Genomic DNA, 14,529 nt, shown 5'->3' with positions numbered 1-14,529 from the left:
TTCTGAACAAATTAAAAATATTAATGATTTTGAAGGGCTTTTTTTAAGCATAGAAAAAATATTGCATTATCCTTATAATGATCTGTAAAGTTTATTCTAAACAATTAGATTTCACCCACATTAAAGTTTACATTACTTTTGATGGTTTGATCAAGTCACTTTTTAGATGTTGTTATTAATAGTCGTATTACCTGAAATCACTGTAGGGATGAATAATCCAAAAACCAGCAGATTTTACCCGCTCTTGCTCTCGCTCCACTGCTTTCTCGCTTCCAAACATCCTTAGAGAGAACTTGTTGACCCCTGGTTGCAACATGGCTCCAAACTGCCTGTGCATGAAACCTGCTTGATAATATCTTTCGTCGTCCGGTAAAATTTGTTCGATGCCATCCAACTTTACGAAGCCTGATTGCGGATCGGGAGTACCATGCTGGCTGACGCCGGTCCCCCCACCGCTTGCGCCGCCTTGCGCCCCTTGTTCCGTGCTGCCACCAATTGCTCCAGGGGGGCTCTCCTCACTCGGGGTGACGTCTCCTTCAGTGATGAGACGCTTCTCCTCCGCTGAATCTGAGTCATGGACATGCCGACTGGTGATGGACGAAAGGCTGCCGCGAAACCTCCGACAGTCTCCATTTGAACTGCTCTTCATGGGTCTGCCGATGTCCGTCTCCATGATCACCGCGTCTCCGCTTTTAGTTTCCCCAAAGACTCTGCAGCTTCCCGCGGAGGTCGGCGACTGCAGGGGCTTCATCCTGATGCTCTTTCTCCTGGTGTCCTTGTCGCTGTCTTCCCCATCACCCATGATAGAAGCTTTATGCCCGATATGCTGTGGCAAACTGTAGAGCCTTTTACGCATGGAAGAATGCAACCTGTCCATTATGACATTGAAACAGTGCTACGATCAGTTCAATGACAAAGAATCCAGTTTTTATTGTTACTGTTGTGACTATTGCCACGAATTCCCAAGATCCCTATCTTCGGCTGAGAACGAACAGTCTCGAGCTAATCTCTTTGCCTACTACCATTTTACTGATACACATGACACACCGTGCCGTGGAAAGCGGTGCATATGCAGGAAGATCACTTCGAATATTACCTGTCAGCTCAAATAGTCTATGTTCTCCCGCACAGTTGTAACAGTGGGTTCCGTTTCACCATACCACTCTTGTTGCAAGGCACTGAATTGCTCTATTCCATTAGGACCATAGAAAGTCATAGAAAAAAGCTGTTTGGAGCCACCTCACCATGACAAGAGAGAGACGTGCCGACGGATGGAGAGGAGATGCGCCGAGGTCATGGATAGTGAGGCATGCCCTCGCCTCTACCCTCAAGATCCCTAACGGCTGTCAATAATAAACAATGCAATGCAATGCAATCATGTAACCTACATCAGCAGTCAAGGACCGCTGACATCACTGCCATCCACCGTCCTGAGGCGCTCTGATCTTGTGAATATTCATGATGATGCTGATCTATTGGGTTGCCATAGGAGCGAGGGCGGCAAATAAGCACAGCCCACCTAGGTCTGAGACGTATTACCAACCATTGAAAAGGTTTTTTCATATTGTTCACAATGTTTGTGATGTTTTAGTATCACCAGAAATCTTACGCACCAAATGTTCTCATCCAGTCTACCACAATAAATATATGTTAATACATTGTAAGTTGTTTATAACTGTTAGTAGGCAACATTGGTAGATCTAAGATCTGATTGATAAACAAACAAAACAAAATAAAACGCCTGTTATCAAGAAGGCACTGAGAAAATATGTATTTTCATTTTCACTCCGAAACACAAAATAATTGCCCGTAATTCAGTGTACAGGTTATGACCTTGTTTTAACATGCATTTATTACAAAGCCATCGACCAATAACAAGCTATTAATTGGCACAAGCGCTAACAAACAGTTTGCAAAAAGTTATCCTACAAGCTTGTTTGATGACCGTTCCATACCACGTGAGACATACGTGCGTATTCATATATAACATATTTTATTAGACGTCTCATAGAGGTGGTCTAGTCGTTTTTACGTTCTGCTGAGAAAGAACCAAAGACAGCAAACATTTGTGTAGATAGCTGTCTTGTTAGTTAACCTAGCTAGTTAGTTATGTCTCAAAAAAAGACAATAGCTAAAGCTATTTGGACTTTAAAACGCTATGGACGTTTTTTACCAAGAGCAAAAGACAGCGGAGGCACCTCTTCTTGGAAGGTAAGTTAACTAGCTAAGTTAGATAGGTAACATTAAGTACAAAGGTTATCCAGTAAATATGCCAACAGACTAACTAGCAAACAATTAGCCGACTATCTCTCTGGACAGTTAACTAGCTACCTGAAATTATATTACGGAGGCAGGAGGGCATGTCTAGGTTCTATTTTTGTTGATAACCTGTCACTTGTCAAACAATTTACGTTTAATTATCATATATTAGAAGAACAATTTCTTAGTTTTCCGTGCTTCCACATATTCCACAAAATATCATTCACTTAACCTAAGTAACCTATCTATTTAACGATAGATAACTTCCAGCCTACTTAGCCTGCCCCCTAGACAGCTGCTGAATAGCTCACGAAATAGCTATCCTAGCTAGGTACCAATTTGGCTAAGATGGATAACGTTAGCTAGGTAGCCGGCTAGCTACATTGTCAAAAGTTTTCAGCACCCCGTAATTTTTTGAGTAGTCAATCTGAGAATGTGTCGATAATTTTTGGTTTTGGAACACTCTCCCTTATTTAGTTAGCTAACCTAGGTAACGCTAAGTAACTATCCAGTCACTGGGCGCAACACCCGCCCCTCTTCCCCCGCACACCCCGACGCTTATGCAGGGTTTCCTATGAGGGGACTTACTGGACTGTTCAGTCTTAATGAAACTTTGCGTGCTTTAAAGATTAAAAAATGTAAACCTTCTGTGTTTTTACCTTCTTAAAGGTGTTCGAGTCCAGTGAAAGCACAGGCAAGTTGGAACTGATGATACTGGAATCTGGTCATCTGCTTGTCTCACAGGCTCAGGAACTGCTGGTAAACTGCCCAAGTGCTGCAGTTTAGGCAATGCATATTCATTGTTTTAATTTGAGTTTAAAGTAGACTTTGGCAGGTGTTATTTCAGTTTATTTTCAAACTTAAATGGAAATGACATTTGAGTCTACAGTAGCCTATGAAGTTATTATAACCATTTGAAAGCACAATGTGGCTTATGTTCCCTATGACAGGCTTTCACTTCATCCACATGGTGGGGGGGTCACATAAAACCCATCACAAGTGCATGGATCTGTGAACATTCAGAGAAAGAACAGTGTTGCTCTTCATTCAGAGAGGGAATTGCCTAATCCCCTCCTTTCTTGCTCCCCTGTTGACCTCCCTAAAGGATTGCTGGGCTAAGTGCTTCTGAGCACCTCTTTCAGAAATAAGCAGAAATCATGGTCTCAGAGGCACAATAGCGTCCATCTCTTCATGATGTGATGTACAGGAGCTAGGGGAGTGAACACTGCTTTCATGCTGAGCCATTTGTTGTCAAACCATGCAGCCTTACTATTCAGGTCAAAGCCTGGGATATACCTCAATGAAATATTGGATTCCCTAACCTTAATGCATGATATGGCTGTTTCTCATTAATATGAGCTGTGTGTAAAGGCCAAGCAGATCTGAATTTTTTATTCAAACCAGTTTTGAAACACCTAAGTAGTATTTAATGTAATAGTACGTTACTTCAGAAGAGCGGTTAATGAGTATGTGTTTGTGTGTGAGAGAGAAGAGGAGTAGTTTTTAGGGTTTTGGGGTAGAGGCAGTTAGTGGTGATTTCTTTAATTGCACAACAAACCAGACAGCACTAAGAATGAAGAGTGTGTTTAAAAAATGTAATGCTTTGTATGCTGTTTATTATTTAGGCTAATCCTCTGCAAGGGGGAAATAAATAAATAATTTGTAAGTCTTGAGGTTAAATAATAATAATAATAACAGTAATTCTGGAAAACGTCTGGAAATTTTGGTGTACTATACCTATTAATTAAATCTAGGCAAAATAATTTTCTACAAAATATTATGGAGAATAAAAATTAGAAGCCTTTTTAATGCCTTTGTGGGCAGTATATAAAATGTTGGTAAAACATTTATTAGTAGTCCTATTTTGTTATCTGTACTATTTTGACAGTGAGCAATTCATGTTTTCCATTGTTGGGAACATTCACGTGGCAATGAGGAGATTGGTCCTGTGCCACAAGGTCTGGCAAGTGGCATACGCACTGAAGTTTCTATGGAAATAGAGCCCCCTTCTGGAACTTTGGTGTAATGTCAGTCTAGGCTCAAACTGAATTCTTGATCTTTTCCTTAACATTTATTTGGTTATTTTGGCTTTGTTATTTAAGATACTTATTGGATAGCAAAAGCCTGTAAATTTAAATATTTGTTGTTGGCTTTACTGAGTCATACTAGATTTGCAGTTAGTGGAAATCGTTATTTCTTCCCCCTGCCATGATGGTATCTTATCTGTTACAGAATGTTATATATAGGGTAGTGTTAGTTTTTATGTGACATATGACATTACATTTGTTTTTTCCCCTTGTTTGTTGTATATGAGTTTTGTTTTTTCCTTTTATTTGTTCAGGAGGGGTTCTCTCTTCTCAATGCTAGGAGTTTTCTAAAGATCCATCAGAAATCTGACAGTCTGCTTTTCCACATGACATCGAAGGTGGGAAATAGAACAAAACATGTGCAGTGTATTCACTGGTGTGAGTGTGGCTCTGGTGTGAACATCTTTGTCAAATAAAATGATCAGCTGAAATGCAGAAAAAGGATTTGTATTACAACAGGCACAGTAGACAGAAAAAAACAACCTGTGTTTTTGTAGGAGTAAGTGCTGCATTATTGGCTCTTAGAGCCTTGCAATATAAACATGTCAATTTACAAGAATAGTGGTTTCTGAATGACTTTCAACAAACAGTTCAAAGTCATCCATGATTTGCGGTTTGTTAATTATTACGATGATTTAATCTGCATCATGTCTATATAACTGGAAATTACTACCTCATGAATACTGATGAACTGTTGGAAAAAATATATGAATATATGGCAGCATAATTCACAGGCCATAGATCACATGCACTTGCATATGATGGGTACAGAAATTGAGATGGTATGATTTTGACAAGGTAGCCTTTAGGCCAGCAGTGTATATATAAGAAATGATAATAGTTCTGTTATTTCTATATACACACAGTGTGTGTATGTATGTATGTGTGTGTGTGTGTGTGTGTGTGTGTGTGTGTGTGTGCGTGCGTGCGTGCGTGCGTGCGTGCGTGTGTGTGTGAGAGAGAAACTGTGGGTTTATCTGTTTATCTGTTTTTACACAGGGTGAGAGCCGTATGATGAGACTGCAGTTTGATGGCAGTAACAGGTCTGAAGCAGTAGATTTATGTAGGAAGGCTGTGGAGAGACTTCAGGAATATCTCCCTATAGGCACAGAAGAGCAGCCTGCCCCTCCCCCTTCAACTCAAACCACTGAAACTGTACCATGTGACCATCAAAAGCAGGTACCGTACATGACAATATAAGAGCAGCACCACACACAGACACAGAAACACACAGCTGTATGGGCAGAGGCAGAAGATATTACAGTAACAAGAAAAAGTATATGAAGCCTACATGTTCAGTATTGATAAGAAGTAGTTGTTCGTGTTATTCATTTATGCAAATTGTCTTTATTATTTTGACTGACTAAAATATCAGATAACATTTTCATGAGTAATTAGTGCAGAAATCTAAGTTATTCCAAAAGTGCTCAAAAGAGTTCTTGCGACCAGTGAGGTGATGTTGGCAGAGGAATCACATGAGAACGTTTTGGGAGGTTGTGGAGCATGTGGACTTCGGTATTCTATAGTGTATGAAGGGAGACTGATAGGCAAGGACAGACTGGTGTTAGGGTTGCATGGGCTGTAATGTGTAAATTAGCATAATTAAAATAACATAGACTAATCTTTGCTCATATCACCTCAAGAGCTCATAAGTGTTAGTGTGTGTGTGTGTGTGTATACACATTGGCCATTGGATGTGGCATGTGGTTACGTATGCAGCATGTGGTTATATATGCCACCTTTGGGCTTGTTGGTGTGTCCTGAGCCTGACCTTGCTGATAACCACTGCTACTGTCATCAGCTGCAACCGCTTGATAGCAGCCAAGTCCATGGTATAATTGATAGAATAATATGGCAATTATTGTAATAGATGAAATCAGTGCTTTTCCATCTTGGACTGTAGCAGTGGGAAATATGAAATATGGAGATTTGCTTCCACTAGATGGCGCTCCCAGAACAATCTACCAAAAAGTACAACTTGCAGAACTAGATTTTGTTGTAAATCATGTGTATTGCAGTTTTTCTGAAAATCTGTGTGTTTGTTTTTTGAGGGGATGGCATTCTGAATGTCACAATCAAAATGCATTGTCAAAATTTGGCAAGTTAAGGATACGATGAAAGGCCCTGGAAGAGATGAGACCGAGACCATTCAATTAGTAATGAGCTTATTGATTGGCTGGGTAGCCCCTCGGAGGGAGACCTGTGACTGTAATGAATGGATCTATTCCTGTCTTCTCTTAAGGCTCCTATAGATGCACCACAGGCTGTCCCAGACGTTACCCAGGAATCTGTGACCATTAAGCATCTTTCTCAGGTACTGCCCTCTGATTAAGAGGGCACTGATTGATACTGCATAATGGATGATGTTTTCAGACGAGCCTGAATAGCAGTTTATAACTACTTTGCCACCGAAGGTACCTTTGTGATGTCTGTAGATATGACAGTATGAGAGCAGAATGTCACTTTCAGTTAAATTTGGAGGCGTTACCCCAGGAGCTTACTGCTACACAGTTAGTACTATTTTTACATGCAATTAGAGGGCCATTTTCTTTGTTTTTAGCATTTCCTGGGCCTACATGGGCTGTCCCTGCCCTTGGCGTATCGTCATTGTACTGTGCCCCCTAGTACTATGGAGGCGCTGTTGCGCCTGTGTCTGCTTGACTCTGGCTTCCCTGCCTTTGTAGAAGAGGTGGAAAACAAGTTGAAGGAGCTGATCCAGGAGTGAGGTACAACAAGAACGATGATTTCAAGGGTGTTTTTCATAACATTCATAACATTGTTTGTCTTGGCACTGATTTTCATAATTTTACATGGCGTGTACCATGCAGAACAAAAATGCATTTGTTTAGACAGATGTTCAATAGTTATGTTCAGTCAAATGAATCAAACAACACGTGAACTCATATTTTTGGAGCCTTTATTTTAAAAAGAACAGTTGGTCTCACATAATTATTGTAATGGCTTTAGCTCCAGCAAGTGCCACCTTTATATATTGGTCCAGTTGCACTGCAACACACTGATATGCCATTTTCTGTAGGAGGAGTAGTCACACAACTACAGCAGTGCATTTATGCTATTCCTGCATCCTGATGATCCCACAACATTTAAAGCTTAGTCTGTGAAACTCATCAAAACAAATGCTCCCCACCTTACAATTGTCAATAGATCTATTTGAATACATATTGCATAGGATAATAGCCATGCTGTACAAGAATCATATCTGACTAAAAAGAAACATGGTTTGGAGGACAAAGAGAATAAAAAAAAGATATATTCTTTGCTTTTTACAGATATGCTATTATAATATTTGAACACTTAAAGAGCGTAACCTGTACAAGACATCTAGGTAACTCTAGAAAATAAATAACATTTATCCATCTTTTTAAATTCTTTAATACATAGACAGTTCTCCTTGATTAAATACTGCTCTGGCATTCACAGCTAGGCTCTGGAAGTCCAGCTTTAGATAGAACACCTTTGTTTAATTTCAAGAATTGATGATAAACTGTACAAAGAACTAAATGAGCATATAATTTTCTCTCCATTTGGTGACAAAAAACAAAGGTAATTATTTTTGATGCAACACCACAGAAATAAATAACAATAAAAAAAGAACTGTCATTAGGTTATGTTACAGCATGCATTCGACACAATATGTAAATATGAAAAAGGATATATGATGATATGCTAGAACAAAATGTAACAGCACACAGAGAAAAAATGATGTGCACACCTTTTGAATGAATTGAATCACCCATTCTCATATACCACACACCGGTAGACTGAATAAGGCATGCTTAAGACAGTCCTTATTGTTCTTTTCTGCCAGTGTTATGCTGTTTTTGTTTTCATTCACTGAGTGAGGCAGGATATGCTTTTTAGAAACGGCCAGGAGCTCCTTTTCTCCTTGGATACTTTCATACGGTCGAGATGTGCAGTCTTCTATGGAGCAGGAAGCAAGAACAACACATTGGAGCAGGGGAAACAAGAACACTGCACATTAGCTTGTTGCTCTTTTTCTTTTGTGCATCTTTTGAATTCCAGGTATGTTGAGGCCAACAGTGATAGTCATATAAAGCTATGGTGTGGTTCAGGTCATAGTTCCCTGTTGGCATATATATATATATATGAAGTTATAGGCAGCAGACTGTTCATTTTGTCAGGTTTGGAATGTATGCTTGTGTCTCTCAACATATCACATGCATCTGTCTAGGCCCTTTTCTATATGTACTGTATGATAGTTCATTAATTCATTGCTGACTAATATAGCCAATTTATGGCATTGTTAGAGAAAGATGGTATAGCAGTTTGCAGCCCCATGTGACCTCACCATTGGGACCAGTGAAGTTCCCTGTGAAGTCTGCTAAATGAAATCTGTTGATGTCCTACAGCACTAGCAGTAATGCAGTAATGCTCACTTTCCAAAGCCTGTTTTCTCAGTTGGTGTTCCGCTGTCTCAGGTTTTTGTCTTTGTGGTTGTTAGTAGAATTTGTTTTCCTGAGAGAGAGAAAGAGAGAGAGGGAGAGAGAGGGAGAGAGAGAAGAAAAAAACAAAACTTTTTGTGTAGTGGATAGACAATATTATATTAGTATTATAAGTGATTAAAAGACATTTTAATTCAACTTTAGTAGATTATTGTAATTTTGTACATTATTGTTTTATCATGATGAACATTAGGATATGTAATATGCAGTCATATGTGACAGATGTGTTAAAACAGCTCTTACATTGTTCCGACTGGTTCATCATCTTCAATAGGTACAGGTAAATAGGAGAGGAAGAAAAATTAAAAATGGGTTTTAAAAAATGAACAGTAGTTTAAATCCTTAGTTTATTTTAGATTACAGTTTTAAGATTATTTGTTCTAAGATGTCTTAGAAAGTGTACATAGCATTAATGGTATGAGAAACATGATTGAGAATATTATATTTCAGCATATGGAATGGAGTAACTCCTACTGATCTGTTGTTGTGTGGTTTTATAGTTGAGTCGAATATTCACTAATGGCATCTCTGCAAGAATCGGAATGAAGTACTGTCAAGACTTCAGTACTGATGCATAAGTGATTCTGAAAGATATCTGTGAAACCTTGAGCCATTCAATAGTTTACACTTTTTGGGTTAATTACTTATGTAAGTGAAAATAGTCTACCAGGAAGCATAAAATCCTGACATCGATATGGATGAAGGTACTTGGTTAGCATGATTGTGAGACTGAAAACAGCATGCATCCACAGCTTGAGGGCAGCAGCATTCAACAGTGCATTACACCACATAGATTATATTTGGAGACAGGACAGTATGGCTTCTAGACATTAACTGCCTAAGCTCAGCTAACAGCCAATACAGCTGATTGATACATTCAAGCCATTCTCATCAAACCCAGGAAAAATCTTTGTTAAATTTATGAATATTTTTCACATGACCTTTTGCAGATTGTCAAGTGACAACAAATGTAGTTATTTAGATGAAGCACATGTAAAAATTATACAATGTTAAAGAACCTTGGGTTCACATAAGTCATAGGTTCTAGAAACGAAACAAACAAAAAACATGGACAAGTACTCTGGCTGTTACCATAGAGGGCCCTTTTTCTGAAATAGCAAGCCATATACTTATTAGACGTAATGTCTTGATGTTAAATATGAAAAGCAAAACCCCTCATGAATTGTAAAATAATTGTGAGGACTTCAAAGCATTATGACCTTATTTCTTATTCAGTCAGAAAGACCTTAATATTATATTAGGATCTTAATCTACCACCCCACCTCCCCTTCTTGTGATGGTAAGTAGTATTCAATGCAGTGAGCAGAAAAGAAATTCCAATATAATTTCTGTAGTTTGCATATTGTTTTCATTTTAGCTTTATTGTTATCATATGAAAGCTGACTGTGGGTCATTTGGTGACTCAAAGGGTGAGGAAGACGTATATAGAGTCTGCAGACTGCAGTTTGCACTATAGGCTTACAGACTTTAAGATGTAATATCTAAGAAAGAAAGAGTAACATCCTTTAGTTTCGATATTTGTTTTGTTTGATCGTGTTATGGTAGGATTTCTAACATCTTGAACATATCTTAAATATGTCTGAGATCACAATGGTATTTATGAGATTAAGTTTTTGTAATTTCACAATGAGCATTCTAGATCAGCATGTTTTTGATTGGCCATTGATGTGTTTGTACAATAAATGCCAGTTGCCTCTTACTTGCAAACAGTGCTGACTGTTTAGTACTCCTTCACAAGTTTGAAGTTACCCCTAAAAGTATTAGAAAATGCCACTTAAGACTAATGAAGGATTGTTACAAAGAATTGTAAAGATTGTTGCAAAGTGTGCACCTACATCAAACATGTCAGAGGCTGATTGTCCAAAATGAGATGCGTATCCAGCAACAAAATTAAATGAAAAGGTATAGAATCTACAACATTCTGTTATAATTACTTTGCACTAAATTAAGGTTTTCCAAATCAAATAATTGGGTTAACTAGTGTCAACATCATGGTCTGGATGGAGAGAAGACAGAAGCTGACATTTCCAAAGACATGCAAGTTATCAAACTTACCACCAACAAAGAATATGATGCCATTTGGAGAAGGGAAAAAACAAAGCAGTTTTAAACCCTTTTATGTAAAAACTCAATTGTTCACTCTGAAAAAAGAGCATCAAAAGGCATGAGCTGTTGCTAAGCAGTACATGAACCATTTCGATGTTACATTTAGTGTACTGTAATCTTCCATTGACAAATAATTTAAAGCACAATCTTTTCTGAATTCAGTTTCCTTTAGTATTGTCTGCAAATATGTTTAAATGCATCTTCATATTTTAGTTAGCAAGATAATTGTGTTCGTTTCCTGTAATACTCCGTTTGTCAGACTATTTTGTCTGCCAATGGAGCAAAAGTGACCTCATTTAGCCTTGCTAACAGCAAATTGTGACCTCAAAATCTGACAAATGCAATATTTGTCAGCAAAACAAATATTATTTAATCAAACAAATATTATTTAATGACCTGCATTTGAAATTCTACTTGGTACATGAAAGTGAATAATGTTAAAAGTTTCTGTAACTTTTTAGAACAATAAGTAGGCTAAATTGTGGAATTCAGAGACTCAAAAATTTTGAGAGACTCAAAAAACACGATCAGTTTTTATCGCAATGATGGTGGGAAACACTGGTGCAAGTGATCCTGACTTTGATTAAACTGTGTAACTGCAAGCAAAGAGTCCTAAAACACCTACACAACCACCCTAACACAAACATGTTTTAGTTTTTTGTTTGTTAAGTTTTAAAGCTGTTATACAGTAAGACCTGAGATCTGAAACACTGGCCACTTTCAGTGTATCAAATAATGTTTCTTCATGTAATGTCTCTTCTAAGTATAGAATGCTCTGGTGATTCATAGAATATAATAGAAATGATGTCTGCACACCTCCTAGGGGTAAACAACTAAGGTCATGTAACTATTTGTAAGGCAGAAATGTCCAGAATAGTAAACAGTACTTGGTTCCAGAAAACAATAGCCTTTATTTTAAAAAGGATCTTTGTCTGTGCCCCTTGAATAATCTTCTAAAGTCATATGAGTTTCAGTGATGAATGACTGCTTCAAATAGAGAATACCAGTGTTTACCTGAAATATGAAAATTAGTTTTAAAAAAAGTTGTGTTTATAATAATAAGAAGTTGGTTCTGCATTTGAACCAATGGGTAATAATTCATGTTTTTAAATCTGTATTTGTGCAACATCATACCCCTCGGTTCATTTAAAGGGTAACTCTAGACCACCTCTGGCTCTGAGATGCCCTAATGTGTAGCTGCAAAGGTCAAATTAACATACATCTACATCTCCCTACCACTAGCTTTTTGACAGTCCTATATTAGAAACATTGAATCATTGGCTCTGGCCTAGATTATTCTCCTGTGTCCACTCTTGGTGTGACCACAAGGAAAGATTAGTGAGTATGGAATTGTGAAAACATCTATAAGATCACATGCACAAAGATATTTTCAAGGTCACATATAGGCCCAATTATTTGCTAAGGCTTGTCATTTAAAACCAGTCAGTTCTTTATGTTTATACCTGCTGTTAAAGTATTCACCCCCAAAATAACATCAGGTAAACAGAGGTCAGTATTTTCCACTGGGCCTACTCTGACTGTCTGGTGTTAAACATTGACACTGATCCTATCCTGTTATCAAACATGTAAACACTCATATCACCTGCTCTGAGCAATCTGACAATGGATTTTGTAGGTCCTAAATAAATGTATTATCAAACACTACAACTGAAGGATTTTCAGGTATTTCCTGTCTTATCACCAAGTAAAGCATTAAAAAAAATTAAGAAAGTATTGTGTCATTAAAAATGAGACACAACAGCCTCTTTGCCTTGGACAACATATGCTGTGTAATTGTCCTACTGGATTTCAGATAATTAGCATTCTCCACTAAATTGTGACATTTTGACATGTTCTCAAATGTATTATAAAACATGGCGGTTGTGAATAAAAATAATTTGAGATTTGCCTACCGTCTGGCATGTCGTCTGGCCTCTTGCGTTTCTCATAAACGACAATGATGACCACCAGGATGATGATTTCAGCTAGTACACCCAGGAAGGGCCAAAGTGGGGCCAAGTGACTGCGCACCCGCAGGATGGATGTTGATTCTTTAGAGCCGATAACGTTGGTGGCATTGCAAACATATTCACCGGGGTCCGTGTTGATGTCAAGGTTTATAATAGTGAGTTCTGAGTAATTTTCTTTGTTGATGATGAAAAAGCGTCCAGTACTGTTGTCGATGTCCTGGGGAGTGAGGAAAATGTACATTATGGAAAATAATGCATATCTGAACAATCTATAACTGCAGTCATAAATACTAAGAATTACACCATGTCATGTTAATTGTAAAGATCAGAGTTTAAAATTCCTTGTGTATACTAGAGATGACACTAGAACAGTACAGCACATTACATACTATGTATGATCCCTGGCCGACTTTTTTCCGCCATGTCCAGATGGGATGTGGGTATCCCACAGATCTGCAGTACAAGAGTGCACTCTCTCCTTCCTTTTTATTCTCACTCCGTTTGTGACCAGTGATTTCAGGAGCCGCTAAGTAAAAGAGAAGATACTTCTTGATATCTTTTCCTTTTCTTTTTTTTTTTTAAATATGATTTTACATAATGAGTTTCGTATATGTGAAGTTACAATTGTTCTTTGATACACTGCTTATCAAATAAAGTAAAATAAAGTTTATTTTAAAAACTGCACTTTTTAATGTGACATGTATTTGAAATCCCAAGTACCCTAAATTTTAAATAGTATCCTATATTTAATACTAATTCATCCATTATGTCATGCACCGGCCAACACCTAACCAAACACACACAGCCCCATTCACCCTCCTCCAGCCAATCAGACACCTCTGCCCGTCAATCACCACTCCCTCCACCAGTCATGACATACAACCACTTCCAAGTTCACAATCGCCTATTTACTAATTATGACATACACCTACATCTCATTACATCTTCCCTACTTAAGTACAGGGGACCATCACATCAGTGTTTTGCACTGACCTTCTCCTTCATGAAAGCCTGTCTCGCAAGACTATGAATGTCAAGCCTACTCAGTCTTTTGTTTGCCTTATTTTCCTTTTGCTTGTGTACTTCTGTTACATTTTTTGCCCTCAGTTCACTCCTGTTTATCCTTTGCTGCATTTTTTTCATTAAAGCTCATTTTTGTTTGAAACTCACTTGTGTCTTGCTCTTTCTCTTAGTTGTTAGATTGTCAATGGTTCAGTAGTTGTACAGACTGACATCTCTGAAGAAAAGTGCTAATGTGTAACAATGAATTAAAATCCCAAGACATAAAAATGATTGAAGGCAAGATATTAGGCATATGGCACATCTTTAATTAAAAATTTAAAACCCTTGTGTGTATTATTTAAGGCTCTCAATGTGTGCTTTCTCATGACATCAGCTTCTTATTAGGTGCCAGTTGAGAACATTTGCCAAGAAATGTCTTGTATTAAAAGCAGCATTTTTTTGCCAAAATGTGGGACATTTTGGCTACTGACCACAAATCAGCTATGCAGTGAACAGATATCTGCTGCAGCTTTATGTTAATCCCCAACATTACAGCAATTCCTTCCATGCAATTAAGCAGGATTGGGAAGGCGCCTGGAG

General features: G+C 38.0%; 3 protein-coding genes across 11 annotated transcripts in view; 1 reads left to right on the top strand and 2 right to left on the bottom strand.

Annotated features, from left to right (window-relative positions):
• hcn4 (hyperpolarization activated cyclic nucleotide-gated potassium channel 4) overlaps positions 1 to 1,302 on the bottom strand; it is a 67,981-nt gene extending 66,679 nt beyond the window's left edge. Inside the window, exon 1 of the mRNA XM_027008013.2 lies at positions 192 to 1,302. Coding sequence (XP_026863814.2) covers positions 192 to 877 — 686 coding nt within the window. The 5' untranslated portion in view covers positions 878 to 1,302. The remainder of the gene's footprint in view (positions 1 to 191) is intronic.
• Positions 1,303 to 2,019: 717 nt separating this feature from the next.
• rec114 (REC114 meiotic recombination protein) lies at positions 2,020 to 8,758 on the top strand. The gene is made up of 7 exons (XM_027007985.2): positions 2,020 to 2,211; positions 2,929 to 3,018; positions 4,601 to 4,684; positions 5,346 to 5,525; positions 6,589 to 6,660; positions 6,907 to 7,072; positions 8,229 to 8,758. Exons 1-6 carry the CDS (start codon positions 2,110 to 2,112, stop codon positions 7,069 to 7,071), a joined length of 693 nt encoding a protein of 230 aa, XP_026863786.1. The 5' UTR covers positions 2,020 to 2,109; the 3' UTR covers position 7,072; positions 8,229 to 8,758.
• nptnb (neuroplastin b) overlaps positions 7,247 to 14,529 on the bottom strand; it is a 22,952-nt gene continuing 15,669 nt past the window's right edge. The window contains exons 5-9 of one of the 9 annotated variants that reach the window (XM_027007983.2): positions 13,317 to 13,453; positions 12,871 to 13,144; positions 9,074 to 9,095; positions 8,765 to 8,843; positions 7,247 to 8,288 (exon numbers count right to left, since the gene is read on the bottom strand). In XM_027007983.2, the coding sequence (XP_026863784.1) occupies positions 8,783 to 8,843; positions 9,074 to 9,095; positions 12,871 to 13,144; positions 13,317 to 13,453 (494 nt within the window). In that variant the 3' untranslated portion in view covers positions 7,247 to 8,288; positions 8,765 to 8,782. Of the gene's footprint in view, positions 8,289 to 8,764; positions 8,844 to 9,072; positions 10,993 to 12,870; positions 13,145 to 13,316; positions 13,454 to 14,529 lie in introns of those variants that run through there. The other 8 variants (XM_027007984.2, XR_003410463.2, XR_003410462.2 and 5 more) reach the window with 8 other exon arrangements.

The sequence above is a fragment of the Electrophorus electricus genome, chromosome 4 (assembly GCF_013358815.1).
Source record: "Electrophorus electricus isolate fEleEle1 chromosome 4, fEleEle1.pri, whole genome shotgun sequence".
Taxonomy (NCBI): domain Eukaryota; kingdom Metazoa; phylum Chordata; class Actinopteri; order Gymnotiformes; family Gymnotidae; genus Electrophorus; species Electrophorus electricus.
This window is presented reverse-complemented; position numbering and strand designations above follow the sequence as displayed.

What these genes read in the sequence shown, in the direction of transcription:
- rec114 (XM_027007985.2), top strand. Translation starts at nt 2,110, where the DNA reads ATGTCTCAAAAAAAGACAATAGCTAAAGCTATTTGGACTTTAAAACGC. An exon ending in CACAGGCTCAGGAACTGCTG is followed by an intron (nt 3,019 to 4,600) that starts GTAAACTGCCCA and finishes TTATTTGTTCAG; the next exon opens with GAGGGGTTCTCTCTTCTCAA. An exon ending in TTTTCCACATGACATCGAAG is followed by an intron (nt 4,685 to 5,345) that starts GTGGGAAATAGA and finishes GTTTTTACACAG; the next exon opens with GGTGAGAGCCGTATGATGAG.